Here is a 22574-nt window from a genome sequence, read left to right on the forward strand (position 1 = left end):
TAAAGGGACACAGCAGTGATGTTGCATTCTCAAAGAAGCCCCATCGGGCATATATGTCCCTGATGCATGTTATTGGCCATATTTGGGTTTTATTTTATGTTAATATTTTCAATTCATTTATCCATTTTTTTTGCCTCTCTCCATCCTATCCACCAATTGCCAATAACTTATCAATTGTTTGCTCCTAATTCCCAGTGCGTTTTATGCCTGCTCCTCTCTTTCCATTTCTACCCCTATCCTATCTGCTCAGACCTCCTGCTGAGCTACTGCAGTAAATGCGGCTTCCGATCTTCAGGCTTTCTACTGGAGGTTAATCAACCACTAGGTGAATCTGCCCTCAATTCCACTGTTGTTGGTTTCTTCTGCTCAGAAACCTGCTAATTTACAAATAATCTTGTCACCAAAGTAGACTAGCATCCAAGTTCTTTCACTGAAGAGTCTCATTCTGTCTTTCTAACTTTATTTCTTCATAACCCTCAACATAAAGTCTTTCTTCTACATTGATTGGCAGCCTGTCCTTGAATAGGACTTGTATATTTCTGCTCTTCCCTCTCTACCACCCAAGCTCACCCCTCTCCTCTCTCCGCTTCCCCCAAACTTTCCTCCGTCTACTCTGTGCGACCTTCCCAGTATACATGGACACATTCTGCGGAGCTCATAGGGCACGGGTAATTGTTACTCTTTGGTGTTAACCTCCTCTTGCTGATAGTATTGACTAACTTTCATTATTTATCTGTCATATGGCCTCACAAGATTTTTAGTTCCTCAAGTTCAAGAAATATGCCTAGTACAATGCTTTCAACATTGCAAATACTCATTAAATGTCTCTTAATTATTTGATACAACTCTTTAGTTGACAAATCTCTGTAGTTCCTGTGCTGTTTCCTTATGATAGGTGAAGGCCATTAACTTTTCCAGGTCTGTAGGATAATGGGGAGTACTGTACTGATGTAATGAACAAAAATGAATGAAAATAATTAAATTTTAAAATTTAATTTATTAAGCAGCAATGACAATAAATGTAAGAGCTACTTCCACTTTTAGATTTGTCTACTCTTGGTGGACATCCTTATGAGTCTGGTAGCAGAATGAACTCAGCCCCCACAGAGAGTTAGAAATTAGATTAGGCTGAAAGTCAATAACTTAGTATCTCATCCTGCTTCCTTCACATGCAAGCTGGTTAACTTTGGGTCAGTCCCTGGAACAATCTCAGTCTCTTTTTCCAACTGTAAAAACAAGGAAGTTTATCTCTACCTGCCTGAGAGTTAGGTTTTTCGGTAACTTCAAGAAAAACAGTATATAAGAAAATTCTTTGTAAAGTATAAAACAGTCAATGTAAAGAAGTGCTACAAGCGCTGTGGAGCTGAGGCCAGACAAAAAACCATTGGGTTTAATGTTGGCCACGGTGACCTTCCAAAGTCAATTACTCATTTATTGAACAAAGATCTGTTGGGCTCCTACTTTATGCCAGGCACTCACACAGTGAGTAGTACAGGAAAAACCCCAATTCTCTTAGAGCTTACATTTTGGGGAGAGAAAAATGTTTCAGCAGAGTGGTGTGGATTGCAGTGGAGATGAGGAAGAATGGATTATAGACTATTCTTTCAAGACACATGGAGATAAAGGAGAAGAGAGAATAACAGTAGCTGCAGGAGAGAAGCTCAACAGAAGTGTGAGATTATTTGTTCATTTAATGGACATGGAGACTGGGACAACTTGGCAGTTGAGAAAAAGAATCGGTGGCAGGTGATGAGTCGTGTGAGGACCCAAGTGGAAGGAGACCCTCTGGGGAAGAAAAGAGGAAGAATGAATCAATGGTTCAGATGAAGGAGGAGATATCTTATGAAAAAAGTAGAGATGCCTTTTTCTTTGATATAAGTGGAAGAAGATGCAGGTGTCTATTACATATTAATATCAATAATGATGAAAAAGATTTATTGAACATACATAGTGAGATGCCAGACTGTTCCAGGTGCTTTATGTATATTATCTCATTTGACCTTCACAACCATCTTATGAGATAGGTACTTTTATTATTCCCATTGTATAGATGATGAAACTGAGAGAGATTAGGTAACTTGCTCAACTTCATGAAGCTAGTAGGTAGTAGAGCTAAACCTCAAACCTAGGCACTCTGACTCCACACATTTAACAGCAGGCTATTTGATGACTCAATGGATATTTCCTGGGCTGGGGGGAAAGAGAATTAAGTTGAAGGAAAAAAATATATATATATATGTTGAAGTGGGGTGGTAGGATGTTGAAGGACCTTACATGTTCATTGCCACTGTGAAGATGGAGGCCAGGACATTTTTAACAGGGAAAAGAGCACGGGTGTGTGTAAGTGCTTAAAGACAGCTCACAGGGCCTTAACTGATCTTCTGAGTAAGTGTCAGTATCTACTGAGGCAGTTTTAGAAAAGAAGAACCAAGAATGGTTTGAGCAATGCTGCCATTAAAAAAATTTTTTTAGGAAGTCAACAGCTTCTAAGTAGATTACTTTCGAATATAGAAGTTTTAGTTACATACGTTAGCCATTGCTCTGTGTCCCACTTCACAATCATCACTGAGAGTTCCTTTTCTTTTACTATTGTACCCTCATTGCCAGTGGCCTGGAAGTTTTCATTATTTCTTCACTTTTTACTAGGAAGTGGCTTAAGTAATGGAAAGAATCTAGCTTCTTATATTATCTCTTTTATATTGAAATTGGTTTTATAAATTATTTTTATGAAAATGTATTTGTAAAGATACAAATACCATTCATTGAAAATTAAACTCAGGGCAAAAAGTTTAATTATAAAAGCATATATGAGACTTTTGTAAGAAAGCATTCAAATCATGCATTTTTATTGTCCTTACATCAATTAAGGGTGTGAGTGATTGGTATGGGACTTGAATTTGCTTTAGCCATCAGCAGTAGTAATTCATAGAAATTTTATTTTGAAGGCAAATTTTATGTGTGCTTATAATGACAATATACTCTTTTTTCTCTAATAATGGAATCTTCTTGAAATGCGTTCTTCATTTAGAGACATAGAAACCTGATACCACGTCAAACTGATTTCAATCTGATGCAGGTTACACATAGGTTTCAAGAAAAGTATAAACACATGAACGAAATCTTGTCCACATGCATTTTGAGAAACTTGAAAAATTTCAAACACTCCAGGAAGAACAAAGATCTTTTAAAATCTAAAAGGTTTTATAGAACAATTTTTCCAGAAACTCATTAGTGCATAGTATATTGTTTGCCACTTATGTCTATATTACGCATTGCATAAGCATGAATCCAGCCCGAGGTGCCAGTTCCTGGTACATGACTCATGCTCTGCCTGTTCTCACCTTTCTCTCCCTCACTTTTCCCCTTTCTCTGTCTCCACCTTTGCTGATGGTCGCATCTCCCTGCGGCTAAAAACTAGAACTGCCATTCTTTGGAACAGTGAGACAACTTGACCTTTTTTTAAGTTGTCTGGTAGAAATGAATGCTTCAGATGCTTTAGTGATATGGGGGAGGGTTGCTACCCAGAATGAAACTACACACATTTGATCGGCATAATTTGGGGATTCCAAAATTGTGTTTCAATATCATACTTTTCAAAATAAGTTATATTGACACTTGCTTCCTAACATTACACAGTTGTAACACCCAGTCCATTGGTTAATTGCTGAGTTCCAAAACTTTCAATGGAAAATTTGTGTATCTGTGTACCTGTGAGTGTATAACATTGCATATTATTCTAATGAACTGAATAACTAAACTAATGTGTATGGGATATTTAGCAACACTTGAGCAGAAGACGACAAAATGAAATAATGGCTAAAATCCAAGCAGCTGTCATACAGATTCCTAAACCCGCATCAAACCGTATTGTGAAAGCACTTGACACTCAAAAAATGTTGAGAAAGAAAAAAGAGGCAGAGGTAAGTGATAACCCTTTAATAATGTGTTGTGTTTATCTTAATGAAAGGATGATCTTTCCCTAAAACATAGAGACTTCCCTGAACTCCCTACTTCCTTTTCAAATTATTTCTGGTATTGTCCCTTCTCATTTAAAACTCCTCCACCATATGCATAACCAATCCATTTTATAGTTATTTGTTCAGAAACAGAGAATGTAGCTTTAGGACAGGGATGGCAAATGCTATTAAATGACAGAACCTGTGTGGCTCCTGTGTTGTGGATTCTGTGGTCACTAACAAACTATGCCAGAGTGGGTGCTGTTGTAATGGGTCATGATACCCATGGGTACAACAGGGGCCAGTCCAGGTACCCATACCACGCATGTGCCATTCCTACTATTTGCTTTTCCTCAATACCCCCTCCCCGTGCTGCACTGTCTTTCTATGAATCCTAGGAATGTTAAGCAACTTGCTTGCTCTCATCATATTTAAATTTAAGAGACTTACACTATTGATATTTTACTAGAACATACCAGCTGTCAATCATTCCAATAGGATATAATCTCCTTATATTTCACAAGGGAACAATACTACATTTTGATACTCATTCCTGCAATCTACACTGTATACTACTATAATGATTGTTAGGAATATTCTCTCCCTTAAGAAAAAAGATTAATAACTACCATTTATTAATCATCTGCTATATGCCAGGCTGTGGGTTGGGCATTTCACATCATCTTTAATTTGTAAATAATTCTCTAAGTAGGATATTATTTTCCCCATTTTTTAGATAAGGAAAATGAGACTCAGAAAAGTGACATGTTTTACCCAAGTACACAATGCTGTTAAAGCAGAGATTGAGAGGTCTCTTGATTTCTAATCCATTGCATTTTATATTAATTCACATTTTTTATATTAAAAAATCCTATAGTTAGATTCTAAGAAGTACTACCCACAGAGGCGTTTTTTCTGACCCCATTTTAGTAAAGGTATTTAATTCTCATGTTTCCCTGAGTTGATTACAGCTTATTAATAAGGATTTACAGTAGGCAGAGGATTAGCTAAAATTAATTTTCAGAGAGCAAATTAATAGTGTAAGTAAGGTTGCACAACCTTAAATGTTTAAAACACTCAAGATGATTTGAAAGAAATATTTATGTCCAAAAAATGTTTATTCTCATTTAAAAGAATTGTAATTAACAATGCACATCCTTACTGTTTGATAATCTTTATTCTCATTAAATGCCTTTTGATGTACTGTCAGAGCTAGACTTGTGAACTGAATGATTCAGGTTAGGCAATTTTCACCTTCTTTTAGATATATTTAGCCTAGTCTAAAAGTAACAAATCAGAATAGAAAAATATTCTAGAATGTAACTTTTCAGATCTTGCTTCCTAATTAGCTTGAATTAGTAATGCATGTCACTTTATAAGTTTGAATGAATGTGGTGAATGAAAATTTTCAATGTTTTTTTAGAGGTGAAAAACTGATAATGAATTTCCTTTAAAGGATGTGGCCAATGAGATTAAGAAGTTTGAAGCATTAATAAAAAAGAATCTCCAAGCAAAAGAAAGGTGGGATGCAAATTATCTCAGTAATCACAAAACTGCATTCTGTTCTACTTTAACTTTTGAATATTTAGAAATAGTTTACCTGAAATAGCTGTTCCAAAGATGTTTTCACCTTGTAGCATCTTCATTAAGAGCGTATGTTAAGGAAGATAAATGAGCTAAAATTCAGATGAGTTGTTCATTAACAATTTTCGTAAAGATCAAAAGGGAAAGTGGCTATTATGAGATGTGAGGTTAATTTATGTTTCTATGTTATACTTACCCTTGTAAGTTCACACATATTTTTTTAAACACTCACTAACATTTTTTCAAGTTACTATTAATTTACATTTGTCACAAAAAAGCCATTATAAGACTCTAGTTTGGTTGCTGTTATGTTGCATCCTCAGCATTTAGCACAGGGACCAGCAGTAAAAAGTTGTTGAATGAGTTTGTTGACTGAATGTCACTAAAACAGTTCAATGAGTTCTTTACAGAAAGTGCCTGGTTTAATGGGCTTCTTTTTCCTAAAGATAAAGATCTTCTCCCCTTTTGTTTCCTATTAGGGGTCACTGACTCACAGAAAATAGTTGATTAGGGACTACACATATAGGAACAGCTTGAATTTCTCTGCATTTCTTTCATGGAAACTATCTAAACTCTACTCATTTATGTTTTATAGAATAGGGAATAAATCTCTTAAAGAAGAAAAATATACATGAATTATATACTTCAGTTCCATATTAATATTTTTGAGGAGAGGGAATAGAGTCAAATGAGGAGGAATAAGAATAAGCTAGAAGGAGAAGTGGTGAGGAAGTCAAGTGTGAAAGGAAAGTGGAGCAGAATGAAGAATGTATATATTAATTGCCTTTCCCCCTTCCCTCTGCAGAAACTCCTGATACCCTACTCTGAGCTCCCCCCCCCTTATTCATCAGTGCTCACCTCACTCTAAAATAACCACAGCCCAAGTCTACTCCCCCATGCAGCTGCCACCTGACCCCTGCCACGCCCACCCTTGACCTTGGCCCATGAAACCACTCCACTTCTTCCAACTCTTTCACTCATCTCACCGGCCACATGCTCCAGAGTGATAAACAGACGGTGTCCACCAAAATGACTATCTTAAAATATTGAAACAGTCTGTTGCTTTTCGTGAATGGTATTCTCTGCAGCCCCTCAGCCCACCCCTTTCTTGGGACGCCTCGATTTCCACACAGTTTAGCAACCAGAATCAACACCAAACAAAACAGCATCTCCCAGTCCCTGTACCAGCCTTCATTTTGATTCATGAGTGCCCTTGCCCTGTCCGTGGTTCAATGTTTTAAAGATCCTTCCTGTATGAACGTTCACCCTGATCCTCATTGCTTTCCCAACCCAACCTGAACCTAGGCCTCTCTATCAGTTAGCTTAGAAACCCCAAAACCAGAGTGGGTCAAATTAGATGGATATTTTACTTTTATCTCCTATAATATTAATAGAATCAGAAGGTCAGCAGCCCAGGGCATGTGTTGCTGCTCCAAGGTCAACAAGGGCTGAGCCTTCCTTTTAGTTCCACTGTCATGTGTGGTTTCTGTCTTCAAAGTCACATTCGCAAATAAGAGATAGCTTCCGAGGCTCCGGCCATTTGGCCCATGTTACAATATTAGGAAGGAGGAGAGGCAAAAAGTGGATATCCAGTCTGAAATCGCTCCTTATACGAGCCTTCCCAGAAGCCCAATATAACATTTCTGCTTATGCCTTATTAGTCAGAATTCAGTCACATGGCCATGCCTAGCAGAATGGGAGGCTGGGAATTATAGACTTTAGCTGGGTAAGTTGTTTTCCTGAATAAAACCGTGGCTCTGTTTTGAGGGGAAAGGGAGGGAAATAGCAGTGTCTATCACAAGTCCTTTCTCTGCAGAAGCCTCCACTCGGTCTTGCCAGAGATTTACCACTGCGGGCCCATGAGATAAGGACATCCTCACTTCTCAAAGCAGCAGGATAGGGCCTGGGGCAGCTAGAGTCCCTGGACCAGTCACCTGTGGCTGTGAGCAGCCCCATCTGTGACCCCAAATCCCTTCCAGCACACTTCACAAAGGACAATTTTTCTGATGGACCCCCAAACAAAAAATGTTGAGAAGCACTGGTCTAGAGCAAACTTTTAAAGAAAAAAGAGCTATGGTACAATATGGTCTTTCTTAATCTCTGTTATTGACCACTGCTTCTTTAGTGCATTCTGAATCCTTAGCTTAGAATCAAGCATGTTCTGGGCTTTTCCAGAAACTTCACACTACTTGATGACAGAGAGCACTGAATTCATCTCTTGGGTTGACCTTAGGAGCAATTTCTACAGCTGCCCCTTTCACAGCCTGCTCATGAAAGACTTTCCCAGGAATGTCACTTCAAAGTCTATCTTTTCTCTTTTGTGAAAGAATGAAATGATGTGTCAGTGAGAGCAATGCCAGAACAACTACTGCTGCTTTTTCCCCACATGAACTATTTCTTTATTTTTTAAGACAAATAATAAATGCCATCTGCTATTTGTTTCTTTAGGTGAGGCTATTGGCTGCTGTAATCTGACATTGGGATTCATTGATTTATCTTAGTCTCCTTCTAGCAACTGCTTATATATATATATATATATATATATATATATATATATATATATACACACACACAAATTTGGCCAAGGTTCCTATCACTAATAATTCATATATGTACAATTATTAACTCAATGGAGGACTGGCAAGCAAACAGATATAAAGAAAACATAATTATTACCCTCAAGAAACCCACATCTCAGTAAAATGAATATTTATTCAAGTAAATATCACATAGCTTTCTTCAGGCCTTAATTGGCATAAGACAGCAGATGGGTGTACATATGGATGGTTGGACAGACTGATTGATGAACAAAGGAGAACCAGTATCTTAAGTATATTTATTGTTGGTGGCATAAATACAGTGTTGAGAGAGCTGTTAATCCGTGCTCAATCTGAGGCAAAATCTTTTAAACACATTTAAGTAAAAATATAGTAAGGATTTTGATGAAGGATCTGAAAAAGTTATGTGACACAATTTTCATAAATACTTAATTGCACTAAATCTTAATAAATAAATAGGGTTAAAATTTGTCTTTGATCTTACTGAGGCTTTGTTAGCTACACAATTTCTGCTCAGTGACTCTCAGTGACAGAATACAATAGAAGGTTGAGCCCCTGCTGATAAAATAACCAGAATTTCAATGTGTGATTTCTTACGTTATGTTACACTTGTATAGTGCTTCTTAGCATATTATTTGAAATTTGGCAGACATTAGCTACATGTCAGGACTAGGAGGCACAGGGACACAGGAGAGTAAACTAGGATACTTTTCTTCTGCACTCAGAGTTCAACTGGAAGCGGCAAATGTACAAATAATGAACTATAATAAAATATCCGTACCATAAATATGTGATTATTAAACAGAACTAATTATAATTTAAGAATTTTAATTCAACTATGTAAATGATTTTGATCTTTGATTTAATGAAACTGCATGGCCTCAGATTAAAAACAACATGTGTGATTATTCATTAAACATGAATTAGCTATGCTTTTATAAGAACACTTCTGTCTATATGAGAATTGATGACTGATTAATCCCTACATACCATAATCATGTGTCCTTGTCTTTTGAATAAGATTATAAGTTATATTTTAAACTGAATACATCAATAACTTATGACATTAAGAATAATAGTTATTCATAATATTAAAATTCATTATTTCTTGGCAAGTAACGTTATATCTTATACCATTGTACTGTTGTATTCTTTTTATTTTTTTAAGAGTATGCAGATGAGAATTGATTATTTGATCCTATGTACATAAAAATGTATCTTTTACTTTTAAAGGCAACTTTTGAATGGATCTATAAATTCTGTACTAAGCCACCATTTGCCTCACTAAATTCAGTGTGTTTGCTTTCTGTTGGTGAGACCACCAACTCTTCCCGATCTATAAGTTCTGGACATGAGGTAGGACAAGAGCTCCAAGGTAGATCTTCTCACTTGGGTCTCCAGGACTTAGGCAAGAGGCTAGGTCAGACCTGTGGTGCAAGTCAACTCTCCACTGCTGAGCTTCTAGTAAGAGCTGGGCTGCTGCCCTAAGGAGTCGGAAAGTTACTGGGATCTCATAGAGCAACTTGCATTCACATAGGTGAGAGGAGAGTTGTAATGGACAGAACCATCCATGGAAGTACTCTCAGGGTCCTCACATTAGTGTACCTGGCCGACTCTTGTAGAAGTATGCCTTCCCTGACACTTGGGTTATCAATATTGCCTTACTCTTGACTCCAAGCAGGGGAGGCAGGAGGCCTAGAGCCAGCAGGAAGAAGAAGGAGAGAAATCCAGAATCTCTGGGCACAGTGAAGGTCATGAGAAGTAAAAGAGTAAGTAAGTAGGTGCCAGGCCTAGAAAGAAGGCTATGCTAAGGACCTCACAGATACAGAGTCCAGAAATGGGGTGAGGCAAAAGGAATCTGTTGATAAGCTGTGGATCTCACACTGAAGTTCTAATATTTGCTTCGATGCTTGTATTAATAAATGAACAGAGCACTCAAGAGAGCCATCTCCAGAAGTCTTCCTCCACAGTCACAAGTAGTGGTGTGTGATTGAGTTATTTTTTAAAATTTAAATAATAACTGTTGTCCTTAGTGCATCCAAGACTTCTTTAGATACAACAGTCCAGACAACCGCTGATTTGTTAAACACTTATTCGGATGATGACTACATTAAAAAAATCCAAAAGCGCCTCAAAGAAGATGCTTTTGCACGAGAGCAAAGGGAGAAAAGACGGCGGAGACTCTTAATGGACCAGTTAATAGCCCACGAAGCACAAGAGGTAAGATATTTAATTGTTAATTGAATAATAGTGCTGGAAGATTTTACAAAATGTAGTCTTTTATACACACATATGTGTATCTTATGTACGTATTTTGTGCTACTGTGAATCAATGTCACATCCTCACATCATAACAGCAAATAATATTCAGAAAACAAATCTACATAAAACATTTACTAAAAAATCTAAAATCTTGTAATGGTTATACAGCATTGTGAATTTACTTAATTGTACATTGAACTGTACACTTAAAAATGAATTGAAATGGTAAATTTTATGGTATGCATATTTTACCACAATAAAAAATACTGACAAAATAGGAATCTAAAATCTATGTCAACCGTGTATATCTATTGTTACATTTAGAGGTAAAAGGAAACTTTTCATCCCAGTTTTATTAGGTATAATTGACAAATAAAAATTATATATATTTAAGATGTATAATGTGATGTTTTGATATATGAATACATTGTGAAACGATTACCATAATCAAACTAATTAACACACCCATCACCTCACCAAAAAAAAAAAAAAAAACAGTTACCATTTTTGTGTGTGTATTTGGTGAGAATACTTAAGATCTATTTTTATAAGTTCAACTTTTTTAGATTCCACATTTAAGTGAGATCATGCAGTATTTGTCTTTCTATGTCTGCTTATTTCATTTAACATAATGTCCTCCAAGTTCAAACATGTTGTCACAACTGACAGGATTTTCTTCTTTTTTAAGGCTGACAGTATTCCATATATATACACACACATATGTATGTATGTTTGTGTTTCACATTTTCTTTATCCATTCATCCATCAATGGACACTTAGGTTGTTTCTATATCATGGCCACTGTGAATAGCGCTGCAGTGAACATGGGGGTGTAAACATCTCTCTGAGATACTGATTTCATTTCCTTTGGATATGTACCCGAAATTAGGATTGCTAGGTCATATGGTAGTTCTATTTCTAACTTTTCAAGTAAACACTATACAGTTTTCCATAGTGGCTGTACCAACTTACATGCCCATCAACAGTTTACAAGTGTTCCCTTTTCACCACATTCTTGCCAACACTTGTTATCTCTTGCTTTTATTTTATATTTTTTGATAATAGCCATTCTAACAGATGTGAGGTGATAGCTTATTCGGTTTTGATTTGCAGTTCTCTGATGATTAGTACCGTTGATCATCTTTTCAAATACCTGTTGGCCATTTGTTTGTCTTCTTTTGGGAAATGTCTGTTCAGGTCCTTTGACCATTTTTTAAATTGGGTTATTTGGTGTTTGGCTATTGAGTTATTTGAATTCCTTACATATTTTGGATATTAACCAAAATGTATGGTTCGCAAATAGTAATTTCCCCCATTTTGTGGGTTGCCTCTTCACTCTTTCGATTGTCTCCTTTTCTGTGTAGAATTTTTAGCTAGATCAAATCCCACTTGTCTATTTTTACTTTTGTTGCCTGTACTTTTGGGGTCATGTTAAAAAAATAATTGCCTAGACTAGTGTCAAGAAATGTTTTTCCCTATATTTGTTTCTAGTAGTTTTATAGTTTTAGGTCTTATGTGTAAGTCTCTAATCCATTTTGAATTGATTTTTATATATGGTGTGAGATAAGGGTACAGTATCATTCTCCTGCATGTGGATATCCAGTTTTCCCAGCATCATTTGTTGTAGAGACTGTCCTTTCCCCATTGTATAGCCTTGGCACCTTTATTGAAGATCAATTGACTGTACATATGTGGATTTATTTCTGGGCTCTCTCTTCTCTTTCACTGGTCTATATGTCTGTTTTTATGTCAGTACCATACTGTTTTGAATACTGCATCTCTGTAATATATTTTGAAATCAGGAAGTGTGATGCCTACAGTTCTGTTCTTCTTATTCAAGATTGCTTTGGCTGTTTGGAGTCTTTTGTGGCTCCATATGAATTTTAGTATTGTTTTTATATTTCTGTAAAAAAATGCCATTGGAATTTTGATAGGAATTGCATTGAATCTGTAGATCACTTTAGGTACTATGGACATTTTAACATTATTAATTCTTCCAATCCAGGAATATAGGATATCTTTTCCATTTATTTGTGTCTTCTTCAATTCCTTTAATTAATGTTTTATAGTTTTCAGTGTGGATCTTTTGCCTCCTTGGTTGAATTTATTCTTAAATATTTTATTATTTTTGATGCTATTGTAAATGGGATTGTTTTCTTAATTTCATTTCAGAGAGTTCATTGTAGTGTAGGAATGCAAATGATTTTTATACGTTTATTTTGTATACTGAAACTACTGAATTTGTTTTTTGGTTCTAACATTTTTTTTTTAGTCAGTCTTTAGAGTTTTCTATATGTAAGATCATGTCATCTGCAAACAGAGACGTTTTACCTCTTCCTTTCAGATTTGGATGCCTTTTCTTTCTCTATCTTGCCAGTTTCCCTGGTTATGACTTCCAGTACCAATAGAAGTGGTGAGAGTAGGCATACTTGTCTTATTTTTGATGTTAGAGGAATGGTGAAAATCTAAAAGCTTTTAGCATCATACCTTTAGGTATGATGCTAACTGTGAGCTTATCATATATGACCTTTATTATGTTGAGTTACATTCCTTCTCTACCTAATTTGTTGAGAATTTTTATCATGGAAGGATACTGAAATGTTTCAAATGTTTTTTCTGTATCAATTGATATTATCAAAAAGGGAACTTTTAAATGAAAACATGGAAAATTAGTTAGTCCTCTCAGTTTGATCTACTCCAGTGGTTCTCAAAGTGTGCTTCTTGGACCAACAACATGCGCATCAGCAGGAAACTTTTAGGAATGTGAATAATTAGGTCCCATCATCTGTGTTAACAGGCTCGCTAGGTGATTTGATGCAGCTATAGATTGAGAATCACTGATCAACTCTTATGTTGAACACATATTTACTGAACCTCCTCTGTGCTCTGGGGACTTGTCCTACTCCCGGGATACAAGTGAACAAGAATAATGGGAAAACTGCTCTCACAGACCTTGCTGTTTGGGAGAGGATCTGTAAACAAGCAACTACATCGGAGTGTGGAGGTGCCATGAGGGTGATGGGAAGGACAGGAGACACATGGGAGGGAAGTCCAGCCCTGGCCTGGTTCAGAGATGATTTCTGGAGGAGGATAGCACAGAAGCATGAGGAAGGGTCGGAGTTAGCTAAATGAAGGTGGGGGTGATTTTAGGGGGTGGTGATGGGGGTTAGTTTCCAGCAGAAGCCAAAATGGTGGAAGGCAAACTGTGTCTCCAGAGAGAATATCATATGGAAAGGCTCAGGGCTTTTAGCAAACTAAATGTCATCAGGCAGGAGTCACCGGAGGTCAAATCATAATGGGCATTGTAAGATATAAAGAGGCAAATAGGAGATTTTATCCTGAGTGCAAAGGGGAACAAGAGTGACAAGGCTAGATTTGCCTTATAGAAATATGGTTCTGGCTTTAGTTTTAAGAATAGATTACAGGGGGTCTAACCAAGTTACAGCTGTTGCTGTAATCCAGGTAAGAAACTATCCCCATTTAAATTTAGGGGAGTGGCAGCAGTGATGGAGAGAAGTGGCTTCAGGAGCTATTTTAGAAGTAAAATCAATGGGACTTACTGATTCGTTAGACATGGGGGAGTGAAAATGTGGGATGGGGGGCCCAGTGTCTGGCTTGGGCAGCTGAGTGGATGGAGGAGTCATTTGCTGTGATACAGAAGATGGTAAGAGGAACACACTTGGGGAGGAAGGTGATTTGAGTTGTTAAAGTAAATAGGATAAAATCTGTATGTCTGAAATGTGAAAGACCATTTGAAGATACTTCTTTTATTCACCTGATTACATCTGGTCTGCTCAGTGGTTCTGTTAACTGAAGGGAGATCCAAGCGTCATGTAAGTATAAAGAAGTTAAACTGTTTATCCATGTGGTCAATCCTTTCCTAGTGAAAAATTCAGAGAATAACTCTGCCATCTCTTTGTGCTAAAAGGTTATTTCTTACTTCAGGTTCACATATATTTTTACTCAGTCAGCTTCATAGTCACTCTTTTAATTAAAAGAATTACAAATTATGACAATTAGATGGTTAAAAAGTAGATTTTAGAATAACTACCTATTTCAAGTTTCGTTAATTAGCAATGGGAATTTGAACACACTTTCATTTATTTTACAAAACAGTTGTGTGTTGGCTGCTCGGTTTTCTCTTTCTGTTTTTCTGCTTATAATCCATGATTGATACTTACCTAGAAAGTGGGGTGAATGAATTCTTTCTAGCTTTCCTCACTTTCAACCAGGATGCTCTTAGCATTGATTTTTTAAAGGCTCTAGCTGGAGATCTGTTCAGGGATCCAGCAACCTAAGAGACATTGAAGGAAGTCGGTGCTCCAACTAATGATATTTCCACCAAGGGAGCTCATCTCTGTGCTGCTTCTTCTCTGTGTTGGGGAAGCTGCTACATCTAGAACCAGGCTGGATCATGCAGCAAGGGACCTCCACTCCCACCGCTCCCTTCCCATTAAGTGTCCCCACCTCCCTGTGCCGCTGACCCAAGTGCCCCTGCTCCATAGCGGTTGAATGTGCGCCATGGTCTGCCTTCCCTTCCATCCTCCTCTCCTCCAAAGAGAAAATGGTACTTGTCAGGGTTAGCATTTCCTCTGCTTCCCTCAAGTATCTGCTGCTTTTCGGGAGCATGACATGCATCTTGTGTCAGCTCTGGATACTTTGATTTGGCTCCATTTGCAGTGAATCTATCAGAAATGCCTTATAATATCTGCTCTAGCCACCAAGTTGTTGCAATCTCCCCCTGGAGTTTACAGACCCTTGTTTTAGTTGGGCTTATAAAGAGAGAGCCAGAGATCTGTGCTCAGATTGCTATCTTGCCTAGTTACCCATAAAGATGTCATTATGTGAATGAAATGATGAGACTTAAGGTTAGAAGGATCACTTTAACTTTTTTAGAGGATAGATTCTGGAGAGGGATTGGGGGGAAGGCAAGGGAAGGGAAGGGGCTGATGTGGTCCACTATGGGGTGTCAGTGGGCAGTGTCAATAGGTACCGAATGGAGTAGACAGTGATTTAAAAACATACATAGGAGGCAAAATAGACTACTTCTTCAAGAATTGTATTAGGGTGACAAGAGGAATGGACTTAGGATGACCCTAACATTTTAGGTCACCAAGTCATAGTTTTATAGTGTCATCAATGGAGATGGGGAAATACTGGGGGAGGACCAGGTCTAAAGGGGAGTTAGTGAGTTTAGTTTAGGACTTGTTGAGTATAAGTACTTCATAGGCATTTAAGTGAAGATTTTCAGACCGTGAACTCTATATGGCTCCCAACTGGTAGTGTGATCATTTGGCCAGCATCTTAGCTTGTTCTTGGGATTCATTCCAGCACAAGTATCTCTACCTCCCCAGAACCTTTTCTGGATTATTTCCTTGGAACTGGCATTTGAACACCAGACACCTCCCCCATCTCTTAACTAAAAGACCTTTGAATACTTAGCTTCCACGTCTTTCCTGCCATGCCCCATTCCTCCAGGAGAACCACTCGGGCATCTTTGGAGAATTAAAGCAATGGTATGCACCAGAGTAAGCTCCTAGCTCCAACTCATGGGAAAGACAGAGGTCTTGGCAGTCAAACTGAGCATGTTTTGGATTGTGTATCTATAAGTCTTCCCCAAATATGATTAAATATACTGAAAAGAGAAATGTGACTTCTCTTATTTTCTATTTTGTTCATTGCAGATGTAGACTATTTCACCTATGTTAAGGGTTAAACAGACATCTGTAGGCTGCCCTAAGCACTTAACCGTAACGTATTTTTCTATGAGAAAATGTGTCCCAAATTATAATGAAACTTTGGGAAAAAGTATGTTTCCAAAATATGAACTACTTGTACAACAGAACAAAAAAAGAATCTTTTCCACTCAACTTTTGGTTGCAGGTCTTAATACACTTGATGGTTCTTCATACTGAAGCTTCATATACATAGCATTGACTCAGCCATTCAACAGTAATTTCTTTTCTCTTCCTTTTTAATCATAATGTGTTGTCATCTAAGCAATAACCAAGACATATCTGACCAACCCAGTTCTTCATCAGGGTCAGAATGACCAGCTCTCATCTCAGCAACCAAATTGCCTTGCCATGTAGACACAGACAAATGTAGACTATATTCCAAATTCAATATAGAATTCACTTGGAATAATAAATCAAGGCCCTACTTTTAAAAAATATGGCTGTGACTATGCTTTCTGTATCCCAAACCACCCCCAAAACATGGTAGGCAGTTTGGGCTGGGCTCAGATGTATGCCTTTTGCTGGTCTTACCTGGCTTCTCTCAGATGTCTTTGGTCGGCTGGTGGGTTGGCTGAGGCTGGCTGACTTGGAAGAGTTTCATTAGTTCCAGCTGAGAAGGCTGGTGTCTCTTTCTCTATGGTTTCTCATTTTCTAGCTGAGCAGAAACTGTGGTGACAGTGGCAGGGGTCGCAAGAGAATTAAGAAAGTCAGACTGCAAGTGTTTTGTTTTGTTTTATTTTTGCTAATGTCCCATTGGTGAGCTCAAGTCAGAGGTCATGCCATACCCCATATTCAAGGAGTGAAGAAATAGATTCTACTTTTTGATGGGAATATCTGCAGGATAGCATTGGAGGCTGTGGATGAAGAAAACTGAAGAATCTGTGGCCATTTTTATTTTTTTTAATTTTTTATTTTTTTTTTTGCGGTACGCGGGCCTCTCACTGTTGTGGCCTCACTCTTTGCGGAGCACAGGCTCCGGACGCGCAGGCTCAGCAGCCATGGCTCACGGGCCCAGCCGCTCCGCGGCACGTGGGATCTTCCCGGACCGGGGCACGAACCCGTGTCCCCTGCATCGGCAGGCGGATTCTCAACCACTGCGCCACCAGGGAAGCCCTCTGTGGCCATTTTTACATTCTGCCTCACCTCCATTATTGGACCTCAAAAGAAACAAATGATTAATACTAAAGCTTCTAGAATGTTGTAACTAGATGAGACATATGTTTCAAAGTTGTTCATGATTTTATTCTTATCTGATATATTAATAGAAAAAAATTCATATTTATTTTCAGTTGAATTTTATTTAATCTACACTTTTATATAATCCCCAAGTTCAAGTTTTGGTATTTTCCACAGAGTGTTATTGTTATTTGTATCTTGATCCTGAACATATATATAGTATTTCTCCCACAATCTGAAACAGTGTCACTAGTGATGCCAGATTTTCTTTCTGAACAATTCGATTGTTGAGTGTAAAATGGACAACCCCGATGTTTAGTTAGATGTTCTTCTAAGTCTTCTCCCTGGAGAACTTTAATTACGGCCTCCTTCCACATGGTGTCTCTGTTTAGACAGAGTGAGAGAGCTTGAAGATGCCTTGGAGATCATCTTCTACCCTTCATTTCCCCTGTCAAGAAACAGGCCCAGAAAATCCGAGTTACTTGCCCAAGGCTGCACGCCAGTTAATGGTACAGTTGGGGCTGCACTGGCAAGGGCCTCTGGTTCCCAGTTTGACGCTTCTTCTACTGTTCACTGGTTCCCCTTCGGTTCTCTTAAAATAGCCAAGGGAGCCAAGAGAGTGCATCTAGTTTCTCTCTCAGGTTACAACCACTCAGATTTTCTAAGATACAATGTAGGTCATTTCCCCTTAGCCTCTTCTGCAATCTGCCCAATCTATCATGTAGGAATTGAGATGGCCCCCCTGGGAACTAAGCAGATCTGCCATCCTCAGCCAGACGATGTCTGCATTTGTTTTTACAACAAATGCAGTGTTTATGTTAGGAGTGCATATAGCACAATCCCAAGTTTCTGAAAACATGCTTATAAATGGAGAATTACACCCTTTGTTTATAAAACCTTGAAAAATATTACCTAATCTATTTTTTGATCCGATTCTAAAGGAAGTAATAATTCATTTAGAATAAGGAGTTGCAAAACCCTGTGTTTCCGGATACCCAAATTATACAACTGTCGGTGGAAATTTTCATTTTTATAACTCAGTTTTTGCCATGTTCAAATCTAAATCAAATAGCAGAATATCAATTCTGCAGGTGAATACTATGCCTTTTACACATGCTTTACGTGTAAGCTTCTCAGCCCAGTGGGAAATGTGGACATAACCTTGACAAATGATTGGCTCTCGCAATGGTGTTTCCAGGAGGCTTATCGGGAGCAGCAGCTGATCAACCGGCTGATGAGACAGTCCCAGCAGGAGCGCAGGATCGCCGTGCAGCTCATGCACGTTCGGCACGAAAAGGAAGTTTTACGGCAAAACAGAATTTTCAGAGAAAAACAATATGAGGAAAGACGGCTTAAAGATTTCCAGGATGCTCTCGATCGAGAAGCGGTAAACAATATATCCCTTAAAAATCCTCCTAAGGTTACTCTTGATCCTTCCTACCAAGTCAAGGTAAACAAGGCTGCGTTGAGATGCCAATCATTTAATGAGTTAATTTTTTGTATGATCTCTCTATTATCTCCCCATTTTTATCTTTGTACAACTGCACTGACAGCACACATAGCATCTACATACTATACTCTCTCCCCTTAGTCTTGATTCTACAAATATTTAATGCTCACTGTCAGTCCTTATGTCCACATCTCTCTGGTCATTTCTTTTTTTTTTTGCGGTATGCGGGCCTCTCACTGTTGTGGCCTCTCCCGCTGCGGAGCACAGGCTCCGGACGCGCAGGCTCAGCGGCCATGGCTCACGGGCTCAGCCGCTCCGCGGCACGTGGGATCCTCCCGGACCAGGGCACGAACCCGTGTCTCCTGCATCGGCAGGCGGACTCTCAACCACTGCGCCACCAGGGAAGCCCCTCTGGTCATTTCTGTTGTCTGAAGCTCTCTAGTAGATTCCTCAAGAACAGCTCATGGGAACAATATTTCCTGAGTGCTTGCATATTGATAACAGTATGTGCCTTTTATACTCGTCAGTTTTGTTGTATATAAAATCCTTAGTGCACATTTTCTTTCTTTGAATGTCTTAAATACATTATTCCATTTTCTTCAGGTATAAAGTGTGTTGTCAAAAAAAAAAAAAAGAATGATAATCTAAATTTTGTTTCCTTGAGTCATTCTCTTGTTTTCTAGATGCATAAAGGACTTTTTTTCTTTAAAGTCCACTAAGTTCACTAGAATGTTATTGCTGTTCATTATTCTAAGTGAATACTATTTTCAGGCAGTGAGGGCACTTTCAAGCTGCCTCCTTTTTATAAGACACGATTAGTCTTGAGTAAGCAAGTCCTTGCTTTCTGGTAAAACAAGATTTCGCAGGCCCTTACTGTACTATTCCTTCCTCAGAACTAGAGCAAGCCATTTTTCTAGGGTACCCTAGTTCATTGTCGTTGAGAATGGTTACAGAAGCCAAGATTTGTGTGCCAGCTATGCTCTTGGCCACCATGGTATCATTGTGTCTAGGCCCTTTATAACTCTGAAAATCAAATTATCTAATCTTTTAGTTATTTGCTATATTAACATTTTCCTTATCTTTATATGTACAGTTCTAATAACCAAAATAGATTTCTTTTATCAGGGGATTTATATGAATCACTTCTTGTCTTGTTTCTCTTGGGGTGGTTTCAAATTTATTTAGTCTGTTAAGCCAGATTCGACCGAAGAAATATCAAGCTCATGTGAGTGGTATTTTAGATAGCCTGTCTTTACTGTCATAAAATATTCATAAAACCAGGCTGAGCAGAAGAGCAAACCTTACAGAAAATAGGAAGGCAATGCTTTATTTATCAGCATCATGGTTTCCACTGTGATATTCCATGAAAGTGGAACACATTTTTTGCCAAAAGTACGCAATTTTGAGAAATGTCATTTGGAAAGTACAGTATTCTCCAGAGTCAGGAAAATGGTGCTTTTGCCTCTGTAGAACAGACATAGCCAAAACGTTAGGAGTAGAGAGAGAGGAGCCACACGCCATGGATTTGACCTGCGTGATCTCAAGTGCCTTTAATAGCCGAATTATCTGGATAATTGTTTCATCTCTCTTTTTTGACAAGAGTAAACTTGAATGGATCGAGTGGCATTTGCTTACATTAGAACTAAGTGCCTGTTTGCTAAATATGTTTGCTTCACAAGCCCAGTTAATTCAGTGCAAAATAGTAAAGCACCAGTCTCAGAGCAGGGCTGGTCTCACTGTGATGAGAAGCATGACCTGTTCTTTCCTTACCTGGGCTTGGACTCACTTTAGAGGATTGGGACACTCGGTCTGCTAGAGCCTCAGAGGCCAGAATTGTGAGGCTCTGAAGCTCCTGAAAAAAAATTACACAATTACCTTACTTAGGCTGGTTCCTAAGTAAGGAGGGAGGAGGAGAGGGAGAAAGGGAAAGAGAACTTCATGTTTTTCACCATCAGGAGTTTTTGTTTGTTTGGTTTGGTTTTTAGGTTAAATCTGCTGATCTCTGTTTTTGAAGGCAAATGGGCATCTATTCTATATTAATTAAAACAGTGGCCGATTTGAAATTTCAGTGCCACCTACTATTATTCACAGTAATTCATCGCAATAGCATTTAACACTCGTGAGCATTCCTTCTGAGTCCAGCATTGAGCTACGTTCATTACATGCATTACAATTCTCACAGCACCATTTGGCAGTGGACACTGTTCTTGTGTACATTTCATCTGTCAGGAAGATGGAACTTAGAAAGCTCAAAGTTGCACAGCTTGCTGGTGTGGCCCTAGCACAGCGGTTCTCAGAGTCTAAAGTCCAGGCTTATCACCGCTGAGGGTTACTAGCTCCCACGGACTTCTTTTTCCTTTTCCTTCTTTCTGTATTTAGGGCTACAAGCCACTTTGGTGTAATGGGCCTGGAAATTGTGGTGGGTTTAGCACAGGGGTTGGGGAGAGGGTAGAAATCGCAGGCTCCATGGCTAAAAAGAAGGAAGAAAGGCCTGGAAGGAGAGAGGGAGCAGGGAAGGAGGGAGAGAACACTGTGAGAAAGCTGCTCCATTCCTGCAGGGGGTGCTCCTGGGCTCCCGTCAAGGTTTTGGTTTGGTGGCGTCTTAAATATTTCCACATGCTTTCCAGGCACTCAGTAGTAAACCAAGGTCCCAACCCATTTCACTGGCTCGCTTCGTAAATTCTCATCTGGCTACTCCTACTCTTTCAGATTCCTCTTCCCTCTGAACTCTTCACACTTTATGAAGCATGCCATAAGGCTCTGTACTTAAACTGGATGCTTTCTCCCGTGAAAACAGGGCCTATAAAACAATACAACAATAACAAATTCTGGTGTCATTCCTGAACGTGCCAAATGTACAGAATTGACCTCAGAGGTCACCCAGACCAACTTCTTTCCCAACAAAAATAAAGCAGACTAACAAAATAAAACAACAATAACAAACCAAATGAAGCTTCCATTTGGTTCAGTGGACAGTAGCAGCCCATTGTCACGCATTTAGTTACTTGTGAATAGTATCATGATAACAGGTATTTGCTCTGACAGTTAATTTCTGTTCATACCGAGTCTTTTTACCATCCCCGCTTCACTGAGAGGAAGTGGAGACATAGGGTAGCTCCGATTTGGCCAAGGTTCCGCAGCTAGTACTTGACACCTGTACAAGCTGAGGCTTGAATTCAAGCACGGCTTCTCCAGAACCATGTTTACTGCCATTGTATGCTTGTTGGGGTAAGTTTCAGGAGGCAGCTCTTGTTTCTGGAGCACGTTAGCACAGGATAGAATTTCTCAAGGAGTTGGTATAACTGTTTGAAAAGCAACGTTTGGTCATGCCAAGTTTGACCTTTGCACTCAGTGTGAAGAGTGGGTTCCCGAAACAAAATAATAGTGCAAAGCAAACAGAGGGTAATGTCAAACTTTTGAAGTATTTTCTTACTTTCTGCAGAAATACACGTCTCTGTGAATGAATTTTATCTATTTATTAAGGCTGTAAGAGCAGAAGGTTTTGTTGTCTGAACACATTTACCATTTGTTGGCAAATGTGTTATATTCTCAAGCCAGTATAATCAGGGAATTTCCAAAATATTTTCTAAGTATAAATCAGTATCCTAGAAGTCTCCCATTAAAAGACATAGGGCATTGGCCAGAGCAGATGTGTCAGGTTAAGCCTCCTGAGATGGGTACAAAGGAGATAGCTATGCTTGGGAGCCAGCTATGCTTGCCTGTTTCTCTGTGATTCCCCAACTGTATTTGCAGTCCATGAACTCAGGACTTCTTTTTAAACACTTCAGATCCAACTTATCATTAATCCACATAGCACACTTTTGTCTGTACTGGGTATTGCTGATAACAT

The 22574-nt window shown here is 38.6% G+C and overlaps 1 protein-coding gene across 1 annotated transcript in view; it reads left to right on the forward strand.

Moving 5' to 3' along the window:
- Window positions 1-22574, forward strand: part of LOC136794158 (sperm flagellar protein 2-like) — a 49811-nt gene that overhangs the window by 18700 nt on the left and 8537 nt on the right. The window contains exons 4-7 of the mRNA XM_067033342.1: window positions 3780-3920; window positions 5413-5477; window positions 10132-10318; window positions 18473-18661. Coding sequence (XP_066889443.1) covers window positions 3780-3920; window positions 5413-5477; window positions 10132-10318; window positions 18473-18661 — 582 coding nt within the window. The remainder of the gene's footprint in view (window positions 1-3779; window positions 3921-5412; window positions 5478-10131; window positions 10319-18472; window positions 18662-22574) is intronic.

This window comes from Kogia breviceps, chromosome 4, assembly GCF_026419965.1.
Source record: "Kogia breviceps isolate mKogBre1 chromosome 4, mKogBre1 haplotype 1, whole genome shotgun sequence".
Lineage (NCBI taxonomy): Eukaryota > Metazoa > Chordata > Mammalia > Artiodactyla > Physeteridae > Kogia > Kogia breviceps.